This window comes from Pleurodeles waltl, chromosome 1_2 (genome assembly GCF_031143425.1).
Source record: "Pleurodeles waltl isolate 20211129_DDA chromosome 1_2, aPleWal1.hap1.20221129, whole genome shotgun sequence".
In the NCBI taxonomy this organism is placed as follows: domain Eukaryota; kingdom Metazoa; phylum Chordata; class Amphibia; order Caudata; family Salamandridae; genus Pleurodeles; species Pleurodeles waltl.
In genome coordinates this window covers 163,234,987-163,249,778 of record NC_090437.1, presented here as the reverse complement: position 1 = coordinate 163,249,778, position 14,792 = coordinate 163,234,987, and the positions used below count along the sequence as shown (strand labels likewise).

At 39.9% G+C, this 14,792-nt stretch overlaps 1 protein-coding gene across 1 annotated transcript in view; it reads right to left on the bottom strand.

The window, feature by feature from the left end:
- The window catches only part of LOC138298467 (low-density lipoprotein receptor-related protein 2-like), a 1,267,625-nt gene that overhangs the window by 1,121,027 nt on the left and 131,806 nt on the right, over window positions 1-14,792 (bottom strand). The window contains exon 4 of the mRNA XM_069236878.1: window positions 9,712-9,948. Coding sequence (XP_069092979.1) covers window positions 9,712-9,948 — 237 coding nt within the window. The remainder of the gene's footprint in view (window positions 1-9,711; window positions 9,949-14,792) is intronic.

The window sequence follows — 14,792 nt, the reverse complement described above, 5'->3', positions numbered from 1 at the left end:
CTTACTGAATATGAAAGGGTAATAAAGGCAATTAATGCACACAGCTAATTCCTGTGAGGAAAAGCTGGAAAAATAAAGTAAAAAAACACGAGAAAAGAAATAACTTGGTAAGTATTCTTACATGACTGGCAATCACTTACACTTACCAAAATCGTTCTTTCAATAAGGCAGCACATCTTTGAGGAAAAATTGCAAACATTTCTAAATGAATAAGTCTTAGAGCATGGTACAAAGAAGGTTCTCAGCATGCAAAGAAAATATAAAACTAAATGCGCTTCAACATGTATTCAACTTTGTAGAGTAAATATTGCACGTTGCTCTAAGGAAGAACACCCTTAAATGAAAACGTAGGACTGATAGTCCTGGAGGAAAAAAAAAGAAAATGCAGCAGACTGGGAGAAAAACATCTTAAAAGGACATCTTCGGCCAGGGACTAGCAAAAACCGACATAAGGCAGTGTAAATATTAAGTTGGAGTGCAGTCATTTAGGCATGCATAACTGCTTAGAAACCCATTTCCTAAAATAAATAAAGACAGCATGTTAGCTCATAACTAAAAACTATCCGATTTCCTGTAGCCAAATACCTTTTTTTTTTACAGAACAGTATTTTAAATGGAAATAGACAAGTTACTAATAACCATTGAGATTGGTATAAAAAAACAAGAAACCCATATAGGCCACATAATGCATTGCAAAGGAAAAAAACAGGGGCTATGTATGACATACATATGCACACAACCACATTTACCTATAACATTCTTACTGATAAGCATCTGCATGTTTATCAATCTGTAGATAATTATATTTTGTCTATTTGAAAGATTAAGCACATTCTGATAGATTGAACCAGGCCAATCTATTTGCAATCATGAATGTGGGGATTGAGTTATGGCTCCTCCACTCAGTGGCAATGATAGTTGCTCAGTAACTTGCCATCTGAGCACTCAGGGGCATTCCTGAAGGCCTTACAATATTCAACAAAAGATGCTCACGCTGGAAAACATTTCATCCTGCTTTAACGCTGAATGATGCACACCTTGACTTTGTGTCATTCGGCCCACACATCTACAGGCCCTGGGGCGTCATGGTGTATCTTGTAAGCAGGAGCCAGCCTTCCACAATAAGGGTCTTCAGATTTTGGTGCATTCTGCTGGGGCAGAGGTAATTGAAGAGGAATGAGTCTGCTGAACCCAAGGATGAACACTTAAAGACTCCAATATCCTCACATGCTTGCTCATCCTATTGAGGGATAGGTATTAGTACACTTTACAGTCGGCCGTCACTGTTTTTGCAGCAGTCATGAAGATGACATGTAATAGGGGCATGACGTTACGACTCGGGGACATTCCAAAGGTCATCAGTAGCAGGATGAATACAACTGCAAATGCTCATAACAGATCTTTCTTAAAGCCCTCAGTAAGCAGACTGCATTAATTGCGTGACTCTTGCCCCTGCCCTGCATGAGCTAGAACGAGTTCAAAAGCCCGCACTGATTTCTTGTTGTCTTGTTCAACACAGTGGCAGGCTAAGTCGTACCTTTCATTTGAGGCAGCTTTGCATGTGGTTTCCACTCCTAAATTCCAACATCAAAATCATACTGACTGATTCTTTTAATGCCATTTTATGTTACTGCAATGCCATTTTCTTAAGCGCACCTTTAACATCTTACCAAGATACAGTCCATGCAAAATGCTAAACCCTGTGCTATTTTGGGGCTGCGCAAAGTTGATTCTTTGTCTGGGTATATCAGAGGTTTTCATTGTCTGCCAGTTGAAAATCGGGTTATTTTAAAAACTTTTCTCCACTCTAGTTACCCGCCTTGCCTGGCTTACGAAATCAACAAATATTAACCCACGAAGAATCTTCACTCAAATTCTATGCTACATTTTGCAACTAAAACAAAATGGATTCGGTGTAGACAGGATGCGAAGACCTAGGGGGTTATTACAACTTTGGAGGAGGTGTTAATCCGTCCCAAATGTGACGGATATACCACCAGCCGTATTACGAGTTCCATAGGATATAATGGACTCCTAATACGGCTGGTGGTATATCCGTCACTTTAGGGACGGATTAACACCTCCTCCAAAGTTGTACTTTATTTCTGTAAACCTGGTGGCATGCTATCTTCTCACAGCACAGTCTCCTATTTTTTTTAGATGCGTTTAGTTTTGTAGAAATCTGGTAGTATGGTAAAGGTTTATTTTATGTGGGAGCAAAAAAAAAAATAAAAATAAAAAATAAAAAAATAAAGATCTGCTGCGGTCAAAGGCATTTTGCTGATGTTTGCCCCACACAGTTTTGGCTTTTGCACAGCAGTTCATATGCGTGTCCATAATTTCTGCAAAAGTATTCACAAATTTGCATTTGTAATTGCAAAGCCACACAAAAGGAAAATAATACACCTTTAGTGTTTGGGACAGTAGCAAATTTAAAACCAAGAGTTTGGGGAAAATGCCTAAACGTGTATTAGTGACCCAGATAGTTTACCTTGGACTGGAGCACATTTTGTACATAAGACACCTTGAACAAGCAAGAAGAAACTACATTTAGCACTTCAACTTTTTTTTTTTTTTTTTTTTTTTTACAGCTGTAATGAACAACGCTACATTATCTTTGAGTAGTATCACACAAATCTAATCCTTAAATATGTGGAACAGGGCCCTTTAAAACAATGCGACCAAGCCATCCCAAAAGGCTTTCTATTGAAGCTAAACAAACTAAACCATGTTTATCTTGATAACAAGCGTGAATTCTTGGACAGTTCCACTTAATGATATACTGTTTGTAGGTCTGACGTTTAAAAAAAAGTTGCACCCTTAAGTATGAACATGACTTGTATGTTCTGAAGGGGATGCATGTAATTCCCAGTGGAATAGGCAGCAACTCATTGTCAATTTGATTGTCTCACAAATGAGCAAAGGAACAAAAATTAAAGGAAACTTTTCAGAACATGTATCCACTCCCTATTTCATTCCCCAATCCACACTTGCACCAAGCCAACCATCATTTCACACATTAAACAATGCTCAATGCCAACATAGCTAGCTGTGCTACAAGCTAAAGAGTGGGACATATCACACGTTATGTAGGTATGACAACAGGGTTAAGGTGGTGTAGAAATCAAAGAACATTTGCTATATCTAAATGAGGAAAAATGTAAATGCATTTTGAGTGTAGTCAATTCACTATTTTAATTAGTACTGTACGAAATCCAACTAACACTGTACGAAATCCAAAGTTGCTGCGCCTTTTGACCTACTGAACTTGGAACCCCTTTCCCGCTGTAGTCTGAAACTGCCTTCAACCCCCTTCATGCACCACACTAGCATCACATCTGGTTTTGCAAGCATCTGACAGGTTAGAATCCTAGCTAAACAAAGGAAGGTGTTCGATAATCACACTGTTTGCAATCTAAGGGGTCTATAGATGAAGACTGTCTTCACGGTTACATCTATAGGTTAGTCAACTGTGGTTAAACCCAGGAGAACACCACCTTACAAGTAAATGTGAAAAAAAAGTTGAAACAGCAAAAGATTTTGTAGAAGTAGGCGCGGTCCACTGCTGGTACATAGTTCTGCAGATCACAACTTCAAGTCGCATGGGAAACCAGTGTGATTCTTTGTGCTGGATAGTTTATTTTGAAGTTTTGTGCTACAAGTGATAGCCAGTGAAATTTCTTCAGGATGTAGTATTGCGTTCAGACTTTAATGACTGACAAATAGGGCCACATTAAGATAGTCCTGTTCTAAAATCTGAGGGTGGAACTAAAGGTTTACGTTTTACAATTAGGTGTAAGTGGAAAAGGCAGTTCTTGTAGTTCTGGGATTATACTGAACAGCTTCATTTTGATTAGTGGCAAAGCCTAAGAATTTTGCCAACAGGACAACCCCCGTCTTCCTCTCCCCACAGAGCAGGGTAAAGGTTCTAGTGTGTCTTGTATTGTAACAGACTCAAAAACGTCACGTACAAGAAAGTGGTTTTGTTCTCACTTAAAAATTCTATAGGCATGTAATGTTTGATGGTGATTACCGAGATGTTTACCACACTGATTGGATGCTGATATTTGCAGCAACTAGGGGCTGTATGTGCTAGTTGAAAATATATGGCAATGCATTGCGCCTTCTAGTACACCACATTTCAATAGAAGTAATGGATGATAGAGTTGAGATTCTGATGCACTGAAAGAGTGGAACCAAATTAAGATTCTGCCTTCAATGCCACATCTGGAAGGGCACAGGACTGAGTTTTGAATGGTGCCAATAGGTAGAGCCGCAAAATGAAGCAGCCTTCACCATCGCAAATATGTAACATGTTGCCTGTGTCGAGGTACCATTTCAGTGCTAAATTTGGGGAGATTCCGGAGAGAAGTGTAGAAAGGTAATTACTGAAAATGTGTTTCAGATGTAGTATAATCCCTGCTTTTAATAATTTTCTTAAGTAATGAGTTTGATCAGTGGTCTTGGGTTGGATTTTTTTTTTTTTTTTAATAGAGATCTGATCAGATTTTAATGAAGATGCCTTTGGTGGAGTGCTGGTTTTAATCATTAGTAGATCCATAGCTTGAGCATATGCTTTTATTACTGTTGTTGTATATCATTACTTTGGAATCCCTACATCAGGATTGTCATTGCATCACAAAGAACATTTATGGTAAGTTTATAAATGTGTGTTTTATGTAATGAATGTCTACTATTGTGGGTAACCCCTCATGGTAAAACTCAAATTTTCACCTGTATTTTCTTTAAGCTTAAATGGTTTGATTTTTCAAGCCCAACCCTTATTGTTAATCTAAATACACATACATTGAACCGTGGGTGCAGCTCACGCCACGTAGGCCCCGACTACCCAGAGGGATGGGAGATCTTGCCACAGTGATGGAGGCCAAAGGATATACGTTCTCCCTGGACTAATCTGCAACAAAACAATATCTGGTATCCTCAGTCTAACACTACCTATAGTGCATGTGGTCAGTGGTTGCCCTGCAGAAAAATTCCATTCTTTTATGTATAACCATCATCCACCCTAGTAGTGACATGCTTCATCATCGAGTTTACCAAGGCCCCTAAATGCCAAGGAGGGCTCAACCATGTTCCAGGGAGTACTTTGGATATTATAGTGATCAAGCAAGTAAGTGAAATAAAAATCTCGTCCACACCTAGGGATCCCTTTATTAACGATGTGGGTGAATAAATTAAAATCACTAACAAGGGACCACAAAATATATTATTGGTCCTATAAACCTTTCAACGTCAACATGTTTCCGCCCTACTCTATGGCCTAATAAAGGATCAGGGCATTCATCAGGACCGTGCTTAAATCACTGACTAGTGGTACCCGAGAATGAAAAAGCACAAATAATCAGATTGCATTAGTGAAATGCACTCATACAAGAAACTACAACCCGAGTGTTTCTCTTAATTCAATCATTCTCATAAGCAGGACTTTGACTTGGGCAAAGAGGTGTTCCACTACAGTCAGAATTTAAATTTAAGATGCGTCTAATGTTTCCAATAATAATCTACTGTGATGTTATGCATAGACTATTTACATCATAGGCATGTAATATAAGACAATGCGTCCTACCTGGAAGGAACTACAGTGCAATAATCCATTAACTGACAGATACAGAACTATGTGGAATGCCAGTTTTTTGTGCAGTGGGTGCCACTGGAAATTCTAGTTCGGTCACACTTGTCCTAGGAAGGGTATTTTTGTTTTAGTAATAAACTTGGGGCCGTTGACTAATCGGCATTAAACTGTTGACAGCAATCAGACTTTACCAGAAAAAAAAGCTAATATGAAACACTTATCTTTGGCTATTGCACCTTAATATGTTTTTCCAAAAAATCTCAGAAATTCACTGGAACAATGAAGTGCAGTTATACTTACAAACTACTGAAATTCACAAGTTATAGTTGGTTAAACTAACGATCATGTGTACCCCTTCTAAGCAATAGTTATAACCTCAAAGCTAAAAGACACTAATTAAATTACTGCGGACATCTCAAACTAACTATTGTCATGTTGTGCACCTTCAGGGCATCACACTGGCTTACAGTTAGGTGAAATTTACAATATCAAGTACAGTCAATGTTTTGGGGAAGTGCAACATCCCCAAATAGTTGGTGTGTTTACTATTCTTAATCCACTATCGAACTATCTGGGGACAAAAGTTCCAATGTCACTTTAAAAAAAATATATATATTTACAAAAAGGTTAGAAAGTATTTTATTTGTATTATGCAAAGTGCTGCCACACAGGCGCTACTCAAGGGGGGGGGGGGGGAACTAAGAAAACCATACTAAATCCACCACCAGGAACCATTCCCAACTGCACATGTTTGGCTCTTTAGGACCCCCTCCCACATAGGCTTGTGGGGTCAGCGTGTAAGCACCCTGCTTGTTTTAATGCTCATTCTGTAATGAGACAACATTTTTCGACAAGTTGCCGCCAGCCAATCAGATTTTTCAGATTCATATACTTTGGTGAGGGCATGTGGACCTCAAATGGAAGACAGGAGAAAAAGCTCCCTTGTTCAACTAGATGTGAAAAATGTATTTTGTTTTATTTCTTTTAGTATTTTGAAAGTAAGATTCACAGCATTAGATACCTTCAGGATTATTGGGAAAAATTTCATACATCTGCTATTCTCAAGTGACAACAAATTATGCCGTATAAGGCACATAACAGTTCAGTCAGTACAGCAGCAATGGAGTCTGAAGTTTTTAAATTTACCGTGCTCATAAAGTAATAAAAAAAGAAAATAAGCTAACATGCACCTGGACTGAATATTTCAAAACTTGAGCATACTTGAAGGTCCACTAGCCTACGTTTGAGGACCTTTGCGAATGAGTAGCTAAAATGTAGCTTTGGTGTGTGTGGCCAAGATAGCAGCCAAGTAGGATGCTCTAAGAACCCCTGCTTTAACCGATAGAGAAAACAGCCTGAACCCAACTCCTGCACAGCTGGAACCACAATCTAATTTCAGGGCCTCGGAGCTCAGGGACCCGAAGCAGACATCAGTCAAGCAAGTCTCACTACTAATGTGGCTGGGGAGAAGATGCCCAACGGACTGAAACTAAAGACAAAGAAGGTTACTACATAACAGGCAGTGGCCTGTTGGACAGGAGCATAGGGTCACAATTACAGTGTGGCTGTCAGGCCACCCGGTGTCTGAAACCGCAGGAGTTGACTGAGGCACTGAGACAAAGGCAGAGCGGGCGGGTAGCCACAGATTTGTCAGAGCTTTATGCGCAGCAAAACTGGTAAGTGCCTGATAGAACAGCATGTACTGCCAGAAAGCAATCAGACCGGGGCCAGATACCATGGCTGCCAAGACCGACCTCCTAGCTGGTACCATTAATGGGAATATCAAGCGCACAGACTATGATGAGGACAACCCATGACATTGAGTAGATGAAGGCCAAGCTACAGAAATGCTTGCATCAAGAAATCGAGACTGAGGAGGTCCAAGAGGTGCTTGTGCAACTGGGGGCCATAATTACTGTGCAAACATACAGCCATAGAGACTAGGGGCACAGAATGAAACGGCTCTGGCTGCACTTCAGAGGGGCCCCAGTGAAAGAATTAAGTGGCCAATGTTTTCAGGGACTTTTGTTCCCTTTTTCTTACCTCTCACTTTCCTTCACTTTCCCCTTACAATATGTTCAAGGTTATCTTAGAATCATGGATGATGCTGGTACATACTGGCCAATTGCACTCACCTGTGCTAATGTTAAAGCAGGCCCTTTTGGATGTACAGGAGATTAACTGTTCAACTCAGAGTTAGAGGGTCACAACCTGAAATGCCAAGTTGCTCCAGTCTGGAGCCAACCAATTTTAAATATTATAGATAGGGTTGTAGACAAACTGTCATGTCTGTTTCCCACCCCCACCATAATAGGAGGATAAAAGTACTCTACCAATATTAGACAACCTCAGATGACTGTCTTAGCTTCTGGGGGTGGCAGGAGGCACTCTGATAATGTAAAAAAAAAATTAAGCCCATAAGTACTTGCAGGGGCATAGAGCTGTGAATGGAAAGCACCACTTAATGATCCCTTGGAGTCATGATTCAAGCCTTCCAGTCTTTATAGATTTCTTCATGCACCTTTGGCAAGTGATAGAAATGGTACATAAGGAGTGTTTACTCCTTTATAAAAGAAGAACTTGCCAGGGGTGCCAAATGACAATAGCTTATCCTGCTGATATATCATGCTTGGTCAATCCACCAACACAATCTTTTCATTGGGGGCATTACTGTTTTTGTTCATGCACTGCTATATTGTTAAGCACCAAGAGCTGTGGCAGATTCTCCTGATGACCAGATTCTTTCCTAATTGGCCCAAGAGAGTAGTGAAGGCAATTCTCACTGTGATAACGGATGTGCTATGTGGGGGGTGGGGGACAAATCGCATGACAGGCTAGATACTTTCCCTCATATGTCTTATAAGAATTACTCTTTAAAAAGGTCCTGCAGAAGGACTTCTATAAAGGAAATATTTTTAACTTTATGTACATTGAGCAACTTGGCAACCCTAATAGTACCTGCAATTTTCTGTGCCTACTTGGAGTATGCAGTTTCACTGCTCACCTACCAATCACTGTGGTAGTGCAATTGTATGCATTAATCCATGATACAAAGAACAATGAAAACTACCATATATGTTTAGGACCAAAAGCAGACTTCATGGTCTCTGGGGACACTATAAATGGGATAAAGGAATCAATAGTAATGCACATGCCAAACATACTACACAATTCACAACCAGTTATGGCAAAGAACTGGAACTGTACCTGCAGGGTCAGTAGGTGGCGACAGGGAAATACCTCTGTTTGGTAAGCAAGCCTGTTCCTCAGGGAACACTCCAATCATTGTTTTGGATTTAGTGAAATTGTGCCTGAAAGTGGGTTGTTTACATTTATAGAAAAATAAAAATCGGGTATGACTCTGCACAAGATTAGTTTGGGCCTGAAGCAGACGCAAACAGCAAAACTATGTGCAAAAAAGTTGAATTCTTGAAAGTGGTGAGGCGCACAGAAAATACCTTAAAATAGTGAGTGCTGAATAACACTGAAGTGTAAGGCAGCAGCTGGCATCTTCAGGTGCTATACAAGTTAGGAAATGTTTAGCCTAGACAGAAATAGTTCATTACTGCAACTTGTACATGCCAGAAGGCTTCTGTCCATTTATGAATTGCAGGTACGCTGCTCATGACTACACCAGCACTGGTTGTATTCAGTTCTGTCATACACTGTTCTGTATGATTACAGAACATCAGAGCACTCAGAGTTGGTTGCAAGATAGAATGCTTCATTAGGAGTTTGTACATAGGCTACTGACCAATCCAATTTCCCATCTCACAACATTAGTGCTGGACTGAATTTGGGACAGCTGGTGCTGCCAAGTGTGGTAGCCTGGAAAGTCTGTGTAGTCAGTTTCTATTTCCTCCCAAAGACTGTTAAGACATAACTCCCCTCATCTCCCACACACACACACACACAAAAAAAAAAATACTTTTGTAAAGTCCTCTCAAGCTGACCCAAAGGGCAGTGTGACTGACCAAAAGGCCAGATCCACACTGGACAAACCCCCCTCCTGCAGCTCCCATTGATCTTGAGTCTCTCAATACAATCTCTGCCTTAAACCACAGACTAAGATTCAAGATGCATCTTCCATTTGTCAAGACAGTACTCTCTCTACATACCAAGTGGTCCACAGTCCTCTTCATCGGACGAATCTCCACAGTTGTTTATTCCATTGCACTTCAAGAACTCCATGATGCAGGCCTTATTCTTGCACTGCCAATGGTTCTCCAGGCAAACAGTTTCCAGGCAACTCGCTTCATCTGATCCATCATCACAGTCACTTTTGCTATTACAGACTTCCAAAGTTTCAATACACTGAGGCGTTAAAATGCATTTGAATTTTCCTTCTTTGCATACTGTTCAAGAAAAAATAATTTATTGTTATTAAACAGTAACCTGCACAGAACGATTGTGTCTTGGAAGGCTTTGACATTAGAGTAGGACTCTTGATTGAAGGAGAAGCCTACTGAGTAGTACCAAATATGCAACAAAGGTAGTATAACCAAAAAGAGCCACATAAACCATGTAAACCAAAGCACAATTTACACAGATGCATTCAGTAAAAGGTAGAGTACACACACACGTTACTTAAAATAAAACATGCATGCTACACGAGAACAAGAGCTTTGATTCCAATCCATTAATACTAATCAAGCAGGCCCCAAAATTAAAGTTAGAAATCCAAAGTTACCCTCTGTATTTATGTTTATATAAAACTATGTAACAAAAGGTGGCTTCAGAGTACTGAAAACTGGACCATTTGGCAGTCAGCCGTTGGCCAACTACAGCAGCTTAGAACCAATGCTTGAGCAGACTAGATGTTAATGATTTGGCTGATAAGAGTAATCAAAAAGAGGACTGATCTACTTTAACTTTCCAATTAATTTATTGTCGAATAATTTCTAAGTAGAGTGATTTTGAGAAAGCCATCTTCATGGTTAAACATGGAGCTATATGAAGGGCCAAAGTGCCCCTTTCATCAACAACCATTTTCTTGCCATGGTCAATGGAGAGAACTCAATAGCTTGACATGCTTAGGTCCCCTGTCATAGAACAGTTGCATTAACAAATACCTCAATGTAAGGGAGCTGGTTGAAGCAAGTCACTTACTATGATCAGCAATTTGATCAAATATTGGGCATTGTTTTTAGTTGAGGCAAGATAAAATTAAATATCCACATCCAGAAAAGGTACATCTCTCTTCACCAAACTTGAGTTAAATGTGATTGTAAGAACAAATTAACCAAAGTGGGGAATTTCCAATAACTTGACTGCAGACTAATGCATTAGTTGCGATGCTCAAGGAAACAATTATGATCGGATGTAGTCCTGCTACAATTTTGGTTTATTAGGAGCTATTCTAGAGAACAGACCTGGAAATAAAGAATGAAGGTGCCCAATGGGCAAAAAACACATCAATTAGTACAGTAGCAACAGTTCAATAAAGGCCAATGTAGAGAAATTAGGAGTCACACGAGGCACTCATTAGGTGTAGAGGTAAGAAAGTAGCAGTCAGCTAAGCAAAGCATATGTTCACTTACTCTTCCCCTAAACGTATTAAAAATCTGAGTTTTTTTGGAAAAAAAATGAGAAATAATATTAAAGCAAGTTCCTGTTTTCCCTTGCTGAAATGTAAATATAAACAAACAGGCCATTTTTTTTTAAATATTCAACTTTGTCTACACAGTGACAAAGGGCCTGATTTAGAGTTTGGCAGATGGGTTACTCAGTCATAAAAGTGACTATATCCCATCCACTGTATGATTTCTGTAAGATATAATGGAATCGTAATATGCCAGACCAGATATCTGTCACATTTGTCAGAGTAATCCCATCCACCAAACCAAATCAGGCCCTAAATGTGCTAGGAAAATATTAACTGTTGGAGCGTACCTTTCATTAATATGTAGCATGCCTAACTGATACTTTTAGACAGCTAGCCTTATGGGATTATAAGGCCACATTTAGTTGGGGCTTCAAAGATTTTTTTTGTATGTAGTAAAGCACTGAGATGTATCAAAGCAGTGGTTTTATAACTTCAGACTAGCAAGGACACAATGGCGTTCTCTGAAGGCATACGCTTTAGTCATGTGAGCTGTGTAATTCTACAGCCTACACAACATTTGGTTTTCATGCCACCAATGATTTTCCTGCACCATTTTAGTATAGCTGCATTTGAGAGGTAATTGAACCAATTGGTTATAACCCAGTTTACAGTACAAGCTTTATATGAAAATGCACACGCCGTGACACTGGGTGGAAGTGGCATAGCTCAGTCTTGGATGCAGTGAAGCCATCAGAAAAATAGGGGATCATTACAATTTGAAGCAATTTCTTATAGCTGGTGATTTTCCACCGTTTTCGTCGTATAAAAACACATCATGCATTTTATGCAAATGCAAAATTTGAGAAAAATAGGTGTAAATATGACAGAGTATCATATCTTCCCCTCATGGATCCTGTGGAAAGGGCTAACATGGAGAAACCATTGGGGCAAACTAGAAGAGCTGCTTTCAGAGAACACAATTGTGCCCACTTGACTGTAAAACTATCATACCACAGCAGAACGTTGTTGTGCACATTTCTTCTAATAGTAAAAAGCTTGATCCTGCATTTTAGAGAGTGCTATTTGTATTTAAAACCCAATGATGAAGCATGCCACCAAGGGGTAACACTGGTTGGGGATGGTTTTTCTAACAGGAAAATTATTTTTCCTACCCATCCTGTGGTAGTTTTTAGCTAGGCATCTTTTGTATCGTTAAAGGCTATAAGGAGGACCGACCAAGCCCCACAACCTCCTTCTCTGTTGTTGCTTTCATTTTAAACAACTCTATACAGAGGACTCTGAATAATGTCCCATTTCATAGCCAGTAATTCCCATTAGAGTCTATTGGGTTTGGAAGGGTTGCTGGCGCATTAGAATAGTGAATCCTAAACTGGTTAGTGGTTTGTCTTTACAGGGTAGAACAGATGTGTAAACGTCTACTGATCTTTAGGGAGGGCTGCTGCTCCTTTCCCTGATGCAACTAGCGTTATGGGAAGAGCAACCCAACATAGTGAAATTTAGAGTGTCTGCATTCATGTTCAGCATATAAATTGGTGAATTTTGGGTCTGGAAGTGAGGTATGAGTAAGCCAAGGTATAACAATATAAATTACCTAAAAATGAAATAGGTTCAGAATACAACCAGTGCAGGTTAACATGAAACATGTAACATGGCGTACATGCATAACCAACACCAACTACAAAATCCAAAATAAACATGTCTTTGCCAAAGCCTAGGTTTTAGAATCAGGAGTGAGGAAGAACAAAATGCATTTTTACATTTGGTTTTCCTCTAGTGACTCACTAATAAAAAAATAACCTTTGTCTGCTGTGTCTGAAACGTTAGCAAATTAGTTTTTTCAGAAGTCAACCACATACAAGCTTTAAAAGACAGTGAGGCAGAAGAGCAAAGTTGAAGGACCACACTTCAATAACCATGCCAACATGTGCAGTCTAGTGCTATGCATTTCCCCACTGTGTACTCCATGATCTTTTCGGTAAGGTTTTGCCAGAGGAATGGCAGTCACATTAGCTTTATCAGTCTACAAAAAATGGGGACATAGTTGGATGGCTAGTTGAGGGGAGTGCTGGGCTTAGTCCAGATTGAGAAGCCACAGGTGAAATAAAGGCTGTCTTCATGGCACCTCACAGCGTTACCTTGAGTTTTGCATTTCAAAGAGTGAATATTCTGATGTGAGTCTGGGTTTCTGCAAGGTGTAATTGGTATGCATTAAAATAACACTATGGAGACTACATGCTGCAAGTTAGTTAAGAAAATGGCCAGTGCCCTTCAGGATGTTAACTTGCCTATTTCTCAGTTTGTTGCTCCTCTCAATCCATCCCCCATGCTACTAATATTGTGTGGCCAAGTAAGCAGTCAACACCTTAAAGTTAGGACCAGAAGAGACTTTTCAGTAACCCACTGTTGCTTTGACACAAAGTGCTCATGTAACCTAAAATCCTGCTTTAGATAATAAAATGACTGTAGCTCGGCCTCTTGCTTAATAAGTATCAAGCTTTCAGCTAAGTCCCTAAAGCATCACCCCTGCTAGTGCTGAAAATAAATATCCACCTCAATACACCACCACAACCTATGCAGCTTGACCCTAGTTTTTACCTCTCCCTGAATTTGGTGGTAAGTCCGTGCCATGCTCTGCCAATTTAGGAAGGACTATACAGACAGCTATGGCTAGTATGATGGCACATGTTTAACCTAGGTAAATGAACTAAAGGGCAAATGAAGTGCACAATTGATACTGGGCCCAACATAGAATTCCAATTTTACCTACCTGCTGCATTACAGACTTACATTCTGTTTCCTCTGTTCCTAGTTCAAGATGTAACCATATATTTTTTTTGTTTACACTGCACCCAACAGTTACGTTTCACTTTGTAATGAGGTCCCACCCTGTTCACAGTGGGGCCCTCCCAGGAGGGTTCCAACTGAAGTCATATTCCCAGATCTTTATTCGTAAAATGATTGCTGCTCCCTAAAGCTACTCAAAATTCTGGATCTGGTACTATTGAATGTCAGTGCAAAGAATACCAAGCTTGTGTAGTCCTTAATCCACCTCATACTACTTTGTGCCACTGTCATGCACACCCTCCGTCTCACTCTTGCAGGTTCCTGCTTTCTCCCTTTATAACATTTCTCTTCCACATCCTATCCTGCGGTGTGGTTTTCCCTCTTCTTCTCTGTGCCTGTTAAGGATAGTGACTAGTCCCAAAACCGAGTGCTGGTGGGCCCCACTGGATAAAGTGACCTGCATATTCCATGCTGCAGCTTAGAGTGAAATCTGAAAATTAACATGAGCCAAAAGAAGTGATAAAAGCATATGCCTCGCGAGAAAATTGTTTTAGTGCTAGCACCAAGAAAGATTTGCTTTTGCCTGGATCACACCGTTCCAACCTTGAAGGCAGCTTCAAGGTTGTACTTTCATAACTTCCATTTGAGCGGTTTGGTGAGAATATTTAGTGTCTTCAGTAGCTGGGCAATTATGAGAGAAAGACTAACCCATCTCTGAAGGAGTTCCTGTATAGTAATGTGGTGGCCCATGAGGAGGTGGGCAAAGCATACATTTTTATTTTGGCAATATGTTCATAACATTTAAGTAAACATTAAATTTTCCATTCCAGGTCAATGTGTGCATAAAGA